The 12,213-nt window shown below is 58.7% G+C and overlaps 1 protein-coding gene across 2 annotated transcripts in view; it reads left to right on the top strand.

The window, feature by feature from the left end:
• The window catches only part of SCUBE1 (signal peptide, CUB domain and EGF like domain containing 1), a 137,741-nt gene that overhangs the window by 38,001 nt on the left and 87,527 nt on the right, over positions 1-12,213 (top strand). For both annotated transcript variants that reach the window (XM_024127391.2, XM_024127390.2), the window contains exon 4: positions 10,095-10,229. In XM_024127391.2, coding sequence (XP_023983159.1) covers positions 10,095-10,229 — 135 coding nt within the window. The remainder of the gene's footprint in view (positions 1-10,094; positions 10,230-12,213) is intronic.

The following is a 12,213-nucleotide window of genomic DNA, read 5'->3' as shown; positions in this document are numbered from 1 at the left end:
ATCCCACGTGCCGCGGAGCGGCTGGGCCCCTGAGCCGTGGCCGCTGAGCCTGCGCGTCCGGAGCCTGTGCTCCGCAACGGGAGAGGCCACGACGGTGAGAGGCCCGCGTACGGCAAAAAAAAAAAAAAAAAAAACAAAAAAAACTCCAGTGCTTCCCATAGATGTCCAGCCAGGATCATGTTCACAGCTGCACTGTCAGAGGCCCGAGGGCGGGCGGACAAAAGCATCCAGTTCCCAGGCTGGCTCTGTCACCCACACATTGGTGACCGAGGGCAGGCCGCTCACTGCTTGGCGCTCCTGGTTATAACCCTGCTGCTACTGCCCCGGGCTGAGGCCAAATGGGACAGTGTAATGAGAGTGCCTGCACAGAGCAGGGGCTCCAGGAACGCGGGTTCCCTTCCGTCTCCTGCAGCCTCCTCTCCTGCCCATGCTAGAGACATTAAAGGAAGAGCTGGTCTTGCCATAGGTGGCATAGACAAAGGGCAATGAAGTGTCATTCAGCAGGGCATTCTACTGTCTTCAAACCCCTCCCCCCTCCCCCCGCTCTTGAAGCACTACCCAGTCAGAACGGCTTTTCTTCAGCTGAAGACTTTGGTCCTCATACTGGTGAAAGCACCCACAAAGCAGGAAGACACTTTGGGCTGTGCTGGCTTACCAGGAGCCCCACGTGGCTCCGTTCGTTCACTGAGCACCGAAGCTCACGGGCTGGCAGTGTTTGAGGGCATCTGCTCCCGTTCCATCCTGAGCCCGCCACAAGCTGCCCGCAGGCGGGGCTGTGCTCACCTCCTCGATGGGGCTCACTGCTGGGCAAGGCTGAGGCAGGCAGGTGCATGAGCACAGCTCTTCTCCCACCGGCCTCACTCTGCGCCCCGAGGACCCACCAGCCAGCACTCACTCCCGTCTCTCATCTAGAGCTGCCTCCCTGGGCAGCCCCTCCAGGGCCACACAGCCCATCCCTGATGGGACAGGCCTGCAGCCAGGGCCTCGGGGCCAGAGCTGCCTCTCCCAACCAGTTCTCAGTCAGTCGCTCGGTCCGCAAACACGGATCATGTGCCCCGTGCACTGTTTTAAAACCCCGAGACACAGCCACACTCAAGATGTCCCTGTTCTCAGAGACTCTGCATTCTCCGGGGAGACAGAGAAACAAGCACAAAGCAGACAGCGGTGCGTGCACGTACCGGATGGCTACCGGGTGTTTGGGCTGAAGCAGCTATGGGTTGGGCTGCCATTTGCTGAGATGGAGAAGGCTCAGGGTGGGACCGGGCTGTGCCTTGTTCTCCTGTTTTTTGTTGTGGGAAGTGGAGTTAGGAGTTCGCCATGGGCCGCGTTCGGTTTGTCCAGCCTGTCGGACATCCAAGTACAGGCGCTGATATCTGAGTCTGGAGGATGGTGGAGCAGGCAGGCCTAGAGGTTTGGGCAGTGTTGGCACGTTAAGTGGCTGGAAAAGCCGTGGGACAGGGTGACATCTTCCAGGACCGGAGCCCAGGCCTTATGGATGTGGCCGCCATAGGTACACTGACCTCCTGGGGCCTGGTGCCACCCAAGGCTCCTTTAAAAGGAGGGACTGTCCATGAAATCGGAAAAAGTGATCCCATAAGGGTCTAGTACCGAGAATTATGTATCTTATATAGAACTCTTACAGCTCAACAGTAAAAAGGCAAACAACCCAGTTTAAAAGTGGGCAGAAGATCTGAATAGGCATCTCTCCACTGTTAAGCAGCTGATAGGCCCGTTCCCCCAAGAAGGGCGACTCAGGCGGTGAGCAGGCCAGAACCTCCGTCAGGAGGGGGCAATTCCAGGAGCTGAGGCTGCTCTGCTGGGAGACCGGAAGGCCGAGGCAAGACTGACCTGCTATATAAATAAATAAATTTCATTTAATTTAAAAAAAAAAAAAAAAAAAAAAGACTGAGCGTTCCCTTCGGATGCGCTTTGTTGTCGATTTTCCAACTTGGGGGGGAATTTGCCATTCCCCAGGGGGTGTTCCCACCTGTGACCCCTGGAGCACTTGTGCTGGCTTTGTTCAACAGTTGTTAACATGTGTTGGTGGCCTATGTGTGCCAGACACTGTGCTAAGTGCTTCACCTCCGTTATTTTCTTAATTCCCAAAACAACTCCAGATACTATTATCCCTGTTTTATAGAGAAGGAAACCAAGGCCCAAAATGGTTAAGCACCATCCCGAAGGTCACACAGCAAGTTACTTACTGAATCTTGTACCCCAGCTGGTGTGACCTGGGGGCCAAGAACCGGGACCCATAGGTGGTGGTCACAGGGGGACACCATGTAGATTATTATAAGGTGGCGCGGTCATCAGCTGGAGTTAGGCAGCAAACGCCTGGTCCTTAGATGTTCAGTGCTGCTCAGCCATCACTGGGAGACCACAGGCAGCAGCTGGGATTGAAGGTGAGGCCCAGATGCGGGACGCAGTGACCAGACCCTGAAGGCCAGCAGCCGCAGCAGAGCTCTGGCCTGCCCTGGGCCGGCTCCTCGGGCCTGGGTGTGACCAATGGGCTTGCTGGTCTGGAAAGCTGACCCCACCAGTCATGTGCCTCATCTCCCAGCGCTGAGCTTGGACTCAGGCCCAGCTCGAGGGGCTCGGCGTCAGAGCAGGGCTACAGCGGGAGACCCTGTGTCTCGCACACACAGCCGACCTGCTGGGGAGCCAGGAGCCCCAGAGAAGGCCCCAGCTCATGCCCAGACCAGGAGGTAGGCGGGTCCGAGGAGGCTCAAGTCACACCTCCTGCTTGCTGTGCCAGCACCTCTGACAGCTCGGGGAGTGTCCTGGATCCGGCAGAACCCGGGCCCCAAAGCTCTAAGACCCATGTATATTTTACCCGAAATCTAATCCATCTGGTTCTCATTTATTTACACTTAACTCATCAAATGCAATTTTGCAAGAGCCGCTCGATAGCCAAGAGGACTTTCTGCCTAAGCCTCCCTTCTGAAAGGAGCCTCAGAAGCGGTGGGGGGGTGGGGGGCGGGCTGGGGCCTCAGCCCTCGGGGACCAGGAGGGCGTTCTCAGGGTTGGAGGTTGAGTTTGGTTTCTGAGATGGGCCAGTGCCTCTGCCTCTGTTCCCGGACCCTTGTTGGGAGCTGGGGTGCTGGGGCCGGGCACAGGGCCTGACACACAGTAGGCTCTTGGCAGCCAGGAGAACATGGGTGGGGTTCAGGCAGAACATAGAGTCTCTGTTTCAAATTGTGAGGCGTTCGTAGGAAGCGCAAAGCCACCAAAGCTGGATCCAGAAGTAATTTTCAGTTATTATAAATAGCTGCAAACCTGGATTCTGGGTCCAAAATAGGACAGACAGTCAGCTATTGATAAAAACAAACACCGGCACCTTGGGCCAAGAGGCAGACCTCCTGGGCAAACGACGGGCCTGCCTGCAGAGGCCTTTCAGGAGCAGGTCGACCCGCCGCCCGTTGGTGCCGGCTCTGCAATGCCTTCTTGCTGGAAAACAGCCGCGTCCGTCCCACGCACGGGCCCATCCCAGATAGGACCCTTGAGCAGCTGGCGGGAGTGGAGGCGGCCTTCTCCCTGTGAGTGGTGGGCACGCTGAACAGAAATGGGCAGAACTCACAGCTGAGGTCCGGCCCTCCCGACCCCGGCGCCCAGACCTGTGCTCATGCGGGGTGGAGGGAGGCGGGGGCACCTGACCCCAGACCCCTTGTTTGGACTTGATCTTTGGTGCCGGGGTGCCGTGTCTTGTTCCGACCAGGGTCGTCACAGTGGGCCCTGGGATTGCGAGGGAGAGACGAGAGGCCGGGCGATCCAGGAGGAGCGTGTGGACGCCTGCAGGGAGAGGCTGAGGCCCAAGGCAAGGCTGTGCCCCGGAAGTAGAGGCAGGACAGACGGGCAAGGCGAAGGGGGACAGTCACCAGGCTTGGGGACTGCTTGGGTGTGGGGCAAGCCCCGGGAGGGAGGGGGCTTCTCGGGCCAGGGGGCTGGGAGGGGGGCGGGCAGAGCCAGAGCGAGGCCCCTCTTTGGCCCTCCTGGGCGCCCTTGTCCCCCTCCCTCCCTCCCACCTTCCGTGTCCTCACTGTGCACCCGGCGTGGGGCCTCGGGCTGGGGAGCAGCCTCCCAGGAGCCCAGGCCATATGTCTTTACCCCAGACGGCACGGGACGATCTGTTTCAGAGGGTGTCCCCAGCGCCACCAGCTGGGGCCCCCAAGGCCGGCACTGGCTGCCGTTCAGCTTCCCCCCACTGCCAGCACCCTGGCCTGCCACCCACACCCCGACCCAGAAGAGCGGGGGCTCCAGCAGTCCCGGACGCAGCTGAAGACAGGTCTGTGGGAGACGTGGGAGGGAGAACGTTCTCCCGGGGAGGCTGCAGGCCGGGACCTTCCCAGAGGGTGACCTGGCCGAGCCAGGCAGCCCACGATGAGCTCTGTGCCAGACCCTCACAGCGCTGGAGCCTTTGGGGTCCTTTCTCCACACTCTGTCCTTCAGCTCCTCTCCTGCCCATTCAAAGGGTTTCCCGAGAGGAGCCTCCTAGAGTCTGCCCCGGAACCCACGGGGCCTCCTCTCTGCTTTGTAGCCAAGTCCCCGTGTCGAGGAGCTCCCTGCCTTCTGGGAACGTTCAGCTGGGGTCATAAATAACGATGAAGGACCACAAGCTGCCAGCAGGATTCAGAGGTGGAGCGCTCCCCTCGTCCCGTCCCACTCAGAGCTCGCTCAGGGATCGTGGATCGTGGATCCGAAACAGGCTTAGCCTCCACCCGAGGCCTTGGTGGTTGGTGACACTCTGGCTTGTTGTCTTCCCCAGGGACTGTCCCCTCTGCCAGCAGGACCAGTGGGAACAGGGGCCAGGAGGACCCAGACAGGGCTGGCTTTGCGAGAGCCCTGGTGGAGTCTTCTTGAGGAGGGATGTGCAGGCCACAAAGCTTCCAGAGCTCCTCTCCTGCCCCAGTAGTTGCAGGCCCTTCCCCACCTATGGCCCGCTCGGCACCTGCCACGAGACTTTGCTTCCACCGCTCTTACTCCTTGCCCTCCAGCCTCAGGTCACAGACCTCTCCACCCTCGGCTCCCATCACTTCCTCCACAAAGCCTCCGCCTCCACGCTCGGGTCCCACACGCCGGCGGCTCGCCGAGCGGGGGCTTAACCAGCGGTATTCACTTCGGGGAGTAGAGCACATAGCAGGTGCTCAGTACACGCCGGCGGCTCGCCGAGCGGGGGCTTAACCAGCGGTATTCACTTCGGGGAGTAGAGTAGTGCTCAGTGTCTGCGGAGGGAACGAGCAAACGTGCTTCCAGTGGATTTCAAAGGCAAGAAGAACTTCTGTCTGGACAAGGAGGGAGAGGGCGTCCCAGGGAGAGGTGCACGTGTGCGCGTGAAGGCGCACATGAACTGAGTTACTAAACAGAACAGAGTCACACGTTTAGGAAACACACTTATGGCTGCTCAGGGGGAAAGGTGAGGTGGGGTGATGCATAAAACAAGAATTTGAAATTAGCACAGATACCGTTCCATCAACCAAATACGTAATAGACAAGACCTGCTCCTTGCTCCATGAACTGGACTCAACACCCCGTATTCACCGCAGAAGAATATATCTGACTAGTAAGAATCTTAAAACCTATGTACTGATATCTCTCTGTAAGTGAGTCAAGTGTGTGTAAAGCGGCATAAACACAGCAGTGAAAATCAACTAAACCCCATTATAAAAATACATTTCAAAAACAAAGACAGTGAAAGAGAGAAATTCTTCCAAAATCCGTTCAGGGGCTGTGATGCAACCTGGATTGACCACATCTACACCCACAGCTGGAGGAGACATAAGGCTGGATACTCCTGGGGCTGGGAGGATTGGTGAGGTCGGGGGAGCAAACGCAGACCCTTTAAAGTACTACTGCGTGCTACGCACTCCATGGGTCCCAGCTCTCCAGGTTCAAGGGAATCTTCCTACAGCTGAGACACGCGTGGGAAACCCAGAGGATGGTACACCGTGGGATCGGGAAAGGTTTCTACAACGCACCTCATTCTTCATCTCCTGGTGCTCGGTTCGCGCTCGGTTCGGCGTGTGATTGACGGGGGGGTTTTCAGAGAACAGCGGGTGTCGGTGGGCCAGCCGGAGAGGTGGGCAGGCCATGGAGAGCCGTGAATGAGCCCCTCGGCCTGCCCAGAAGGAACCGCAACGGCGCCCTGCTCCAGGGGACTGGCCTTGTAGGGTAGAGCTCCCTGTCACTGGTGTGTGCAGCACACGTGTGCCCTTCAGTTTATCCTGCTCGCTCCCAAGCACCCACTCAGCCCGACCCTCTGCTGGGTGCAGGGATGTGCAGGAGACTCTGGGCTGACAACAGCCCAGCGCAGAGACAGGACGGCCAAGCCCGAGGTCCGGGGCAGAGGAAGAAAGTGGTGAACAAGGGTCTGCTTGGTCTGGGAGCCAGGGGTCAGCAAATTCTGCCCGGCACCAGGAAGGCTTTGCAGAGGAGGGAGCTCTTGCCCTGGGTTTTAGAGACATGAGCACGTGGGCCGGGGGAGGATTGTAAGCCCAGATGCCCAGGGAACTTACGCTCACCTCTGCGATTGGGCTCGAAGCATCCTCACTCCGAGAAGCCAAGTCATGGAAGAGTAGAGTAAAGGCTTTGGATCCAGACTCACTGGGCTTCCTATCCCCCTCCACCGGTTCTAGAGCACTGGGCAAGTCTCTTCCCCTCTCAGCTTCTCGTGTGAGAATCGGCTTGATAAGAACAGTGTTCCCTGTGCAGAGCTGTTGTGCAGATGTATTAAGACAGTGCCTGAGCTCCCCAGCCGGGCCCCGGCCAGCAGTGAGGGCTATTATGTATGATAACGAGGCTGCCAGCCCCACCCGTCAACGTGGACACTCATGTAGGAGGCCGGGGGCTCCCCCATAGGGGCCCAGCAGTGCATGGAGCAGCCAGTTCCCCAGGAGAGAAGGAAGAGGACCGCGTGTATCTCAAGCACTCCAGGAGAGCTTCCTGGAGGACACAGTCCAAGTCCTTCCTGTGGACGAGACCTGGGCACCCACCACGGTCCAGAGGCCGGGGGCGGAACTCAGGTTGCCCGGCTCCCAGGTGTAGGCTTTCTCCTTGCCACGGGGCACCTCGTATAACAGAATGTGCCGAGTCCGTGGGGACCAAGGAACGGTGTGCGCCGGGCTTGGCCCAGTCCGGAGGGCCAAGGAGCTCATTGTTTCCCACAGTGCCCGCTGGACCTGCTCCGGGCCTCCAGGGGAACCCCGTCTGTCCTAGGCCAAAGGGCAGGCATCTCAAGGACCCAACTGCTTCCTTTGGTACCATTCAGACGTCACCGTGGGTCCCATTTGGAGGGCTGGGGACACAGGGGTGTGAGGGCTGTGAGGCCAGTCTCCAGCCAGTCTCTAGAGAAGTTGGTGATGACTGCAGGCTCCCCAAAGGGATGCTGAGACTGTGATTTCCTGCCTAACTCGGGGGGAGGCCTGTGTTTGGGCTGCAGTGGAAAAAGGGTGCAGAGCGGACAGCCCCCTCTTCCCTCCTGCTTAATCTTGGGGCTTTATCATTTGGGAGGGGGGTGCGGGGAGAGTGTTTACATGGCTTCGCATTTGTTTCAAATTATTCGTCAGTGTTGGAGAGTCATTGTTCCCTGCTAGAGTAAACAGTGGCAAGGCCCAGCCACCCTGCCCGCTCACTGAGGCTTTGTAGGCGTGTGACGTCAATGCCCTTTGGTTCCTAGCTTCCAGTGAGGTGACGGGGTGGGCCAGGCCAGATGGGGGGCACCAGGGAGTTCACTGATGATGGGGTGGAAGTAGTGTTTCCACACTATGAGTTCAGCGTTTGAGGGCCTGTATCTGTTGTTTGTTTTACCAATTGAACCTTTGCGAGGGCTGGGGAAGCCGAGGTACAGAGCAAAGGATCTGAGAGCCATGGGAAGAACCTCAAAGAGCGCGACTTGAAGGAGGCCTGCCCTGAGTCCCGCGAGCGGCTCCCCGTGTTCAAATCTCATCGCTATGTGTGCGCCGGCACGTGGGTATCGGAGCCTCTGGCGGGTGCTATTGGGACAGAAACGGGGCTGAGCTGGTATGCTGGGACTCTTAGTCCCATGCAGGCTGGCTCCAGCTTCGTGTTTGCAGATACTTTCAAGGTGACACCCAGCTTGAGCTCGTTTCAAGAGTAGCCAGTTCTTCATCACCTTAGTCTGAACGCACTTGCTGGTGTGGCCAGCTTAGCAGGGGCTCCAAAGGCACATGCTCAGGAGCTGGACAGCAGGTTTGAGTCCCGCCTTTGCTCCAAGCAGCTCTGTGACTTTGCCCACGTCACTTCGGCTCTCTGTGCCTCAGCGTCCTCATCTGTAAAATGGAGTCGGGAACACAACCTATCATCGCTCAGTGTTGCCGCAAGGATTGAGCGTGTGGATGGAGTGAGGCCCCGTGCCTGACACACCACGGGCACTCCAGGAAGGTTAGCTTTATGTTGTTATTAATAGGATGAACAGGACACAGTGCCTGGCTCAGAGCTGTTCGTGGTCTAGTGCAGGCGGGGGCAGACCCCCAGAGGCAGACACCGCTGGGGTGTGGAGGGGAGGTGCCCCCAGCAAAGGTGACCCTGCCACCGGGTCCTTAGGGAGCCATCAGTAAGACTCGTTGAGTGTAGAAAGGTCTTCAGAAAAATCCCTCTCTCTCCTCCCCAGCTTCCCCCGGAACCCCCTGTCAGTCTCCTCTCAGCAAGAGCCACCTTTACCGTTTTAGCTCTAATTGTTGGTGGCTTTTATAGTTCAGAGCTCTCCCTCCGTCCTGGCTGCCACACGGCTGGCATTTGAGCTTGCGGGAGAATAATGACCTGCCTCGCCGTCAGCCTCAAAGGCAGCAGCGTGGTCTCATGGGTGGGGAGGTGGTCCGTTGTCCCTGAGCCGAAGCAGGACCCACAGCTGACATAGCGCCCGCACTGAGTCCTCCCCCGGTCCAGTGCAGGTCTGCCTGCCTGAGTCTGTACCTCTTCACATCCTTTTGGTGCCAGGACTAAAAGATGGCTCTGTTAAAAAGAACTGTTTAAAAAGTTCAGTGCCAAAGCTAGTGAGAGAGAGAGAGAGAGAGAGAGAGAGAGAGAGTGTGTGTGTGTGTGTGTGTGTGTGTGTGTGTGTGTGTGTGTGCACGCCCGTGTGTTGGGGGTCGTGGGATCGGCTCAAAGCAGCCAGTAGCTCACGTTGCCTTTGTGGTTTCATATATTTGCCTATTAAAATGACAATACAGACATGGCACATTAAGGTTTAAGAAGCCGTTCTTTCATTAAACAAGCTGACAGTGTAGGGGGTTATGACTTGGGTAATTGAAACATGCTGTTCTGTTCAAGACCAGAACTTCATAAAGACTCCTTTCAGCCAATAGCACCCTTTGTGCCAGCAGCCTCTGGTCAAAAATGAGTGTCGGCCCTGAGGTCTGTCTCTCCCGGAGAGTGGGAAAGACCGCTCGGCAGCTTTCCGTAGCGGTCTCGGCAGCCGGAGGTCAGGGCCTTTTAAAAACCTCCCCTTCTCGGGGCTTTTGAGAGCAGTTTTCGAGGCAGAAAGCAGGCTGCCCTGGCCTCCAGCCTCTCCCTCGCTGCAAGGTCCGTACTGCTGGTTGCAAATCTGAGGTGTGACTGAGGAAAGGGGACGGTGGGATGCGAGGCTCTTCGAGTCGGGGGTAGATGGTGCTAGTGGCAGGTCCTCCTGGAGAGGGAGGCTTAGGTGACATCAGGGGGAGCCCAGGTTTGGGAGGCGGACCACCAGGCCCGAATCCTGCCTCTGTGGGACCTTGGATAAGTAACTTGGCCCCTCTGTACCTCAGTTTGCTCATCTGTAAAATGGGCCCAGACCTAGATCTGATGAACAGGGTTTCTGTGAGAATTAAAGGCGTCAGTGCAGGTGAGATGCTTGGAGTAGCGCTGCCCACACAGGAAGGCCAGGGCCATCTAGCATTCCGGCCACTGGAAGTGTCTGCCTCTGTGGAGCAACTCCACGCAGTACTGTTGGAGGGCACCGCCGTGGGGTACCACCAAGCGCTACCTCTGCGGAGCCACTCTGCAGCCAGGGGAGCTGATGGCATCCGTGTCCTTCCAGGTGACCACACCTCCCTTCTAGCTCCAGGCGTGACCTCTCTCGTCCCCTTCTCTTCCTTCTCGCACAGATGTCGACGAGTGTCAGGACAACAACGGCGGCTGCCAGCAGGTCTGTGTCAACGCCATGGGCAGCTACGAGTGTCAGTGCCACAGCGGCTTTTTCCTCAGCGATAACCAACACACCTGCATCCACCGCTCCAATGGTGAGTACTGGCTCGTGCTGCCCCTCCCCTGCGGAAACAGGGGGCCTCTGGGAACCCCCTCTCCGCATCTTGATTCTGGGGGCCTCAGGGTCAAGGCAGGGAGCTTTGGTGCCGGCCTGAACGGCTGTTCTGTGCTTCTGGTGTCAGTTCTGCAGGGACCCCCTCCCAGCTCCCGCCCTCTGCCCCTACAGCAGGGCTGTCGGTGTTTCTGGTGTTCTTATGTGGGGACGAGATGGGGCCACAGATGGGCAGAGGCGTCCAGAGAAGCTATTTTCCGTTCGGGGCTGGGGGCTGGATGTGGCTCGGAAGGGTGGGGCCCCGTTCCCGACGGTCCCCCTTCCCCGAGGGGGGCTCGAGGTGCGCTCGGGCCGAGGGCTCGTTTCTCAGTCTCTTGAGTGTTCGCTGGGTCACCAGCCAGCAGAGGGTCCTCGTGGTCCGGAGCCGGCTGCTCTCTGCAGGCCAGGTGGGATGGCAGGCCGGCTCGGGGCAGCGCAGAGGGTCAGAGGGGGACGACTCCAGCCAACTGGAGTGCCTGGGGAGCCTGGGGACAGCCCCAGGCTGGGACAGAGCCTGGCCTCCAGCTGAGCCCAGCGCGTGAAGGTCCTTGGTGTCGGGGCAGCGGTGGGCACTTTGGGCCCACAGCAGCAGGGCTGAGAAATGGGACAGCTGGCCAGAAGCCAGGACCCACATGGCTTCCAGGCAGAGCAAGCAGCATTTTGGAAGGCATGGAGGCACATCTTGGCGAAGATAATGGCAAGGCCCGGAATCTCAAGGCGGGTCGTGTGCCGCAGCAGAGCGGCCGTGCCCTCCTGCGGCCTGGCTGTGCTGTGCCTCCAAGAGAGTAGATGCGGAAGGAGGACCAGGCAGCCCCGCGGTTCCAGCCTCAGCCCCTCGCCGATCGCTGACCCTAGACGAGGAGGAGAGGAGGTGCTGGAGGGGCCCCGTAGGGCCTCATCTCTGGTCTGTGGCGTGGTTCACACTGAAAGGCAGGGAATTAAAAGGGCGGGCGCTGGGCTCCGGGTCCGACAGGGTGTGAATCCAGCTCTGCCACCGCCTAGCTGGGAGCCCTTCCTCAGGCGGCTCGGCAGCTCCGAGCCTCAACTTCCTCATCTGCAAAATGGGGCCGTGGTGTTGACCCGGCAGGGTCTTTGGAGGATAGGACCAGATCCTGGGAGTAAAGCGCCGGCGTGCACCAAAGCTAACAGAGGCTGTGAGGTGAGACTTGGGGGCCCTGGGCATGATCCTTATTTGAAAACAGTTCCTGAGATAGAAAAGCAAAAAAACATTTAAGAAGTACAAAACCCAGGGTAATTAAGCAGAACTACCCTACTGGACTCCTTAGACGTCTTAGCGTTTGTTTAGGCAGTTTCCTCAAAGACAAGACAGCCCAATAATCCCCATCCCTGCCGGGTCCCCAGAAGGACAGAAAGGCCGAGCTCCGAGGTCCCTGGGCACCTGCTCCAGGCGCGTTGTCCAGATGTCCGCGGCACCGTAGAAGACCTCCCAGCTGTGGGGCTGTGGAGTCGAGCTGCCCAAAGCGAGGACCCTGGCTCCACACTGAGTTTTATAAAAAGCAGATTTATGAGGAAGAGAGTGAGTGTGGGGGTGGGACGGGAGTCCTGCTTTCGTCGAGGAGAGGGGTTTACCGGGCAGCGGCTGCTCTGAGCGAGCTGTGAAGTCCCCGAAGCCGGGACGGCCGGAGCCCCTGTCAGCCAGGCTGTGTGTGCCCTCTCGCTTTGAAGAGCAGCTTTCCCGCGAGCAGGGCGCCAGGTGAAGCTGTGCCCCCCGTTGAAAGGAGGGTGGGCAGGAAGGGGGAGACAGCATGATGCAAGACAGCGGCCTGGCCCTCTTTGGAACCAGGTCCTAGGTTGGCCTGTGGGCATTGGTTGTACCAAGGACGTTACAAAGCAAATCTCAGCATCAGCCGGCGGTGGGGGGCACGGTGATGGGGGGACAGCGACAGTGGCTGCTGTGAGGTCACACG

This window comes from Physeter macrocephalus, chromosome 6 (genome assembly GCF_002837175.3).
Source record: "Physeter macrocephalus isolate SW-GA chromosome 6, ASM283717v5, whole genome shotgun sequence".
Classification (NCBI taxonomy): Eukaryota; Metazoa; Chordata; class Mammalia; order Artiodactyla; family Physeteridae; genus Physeter; species Physeter macrocephalus.
The sequence above is the reverse complement of the archived record's forward strand: the minus strand, read 5'-3'. Positions and strand labels throughout refer to the sequence as shown.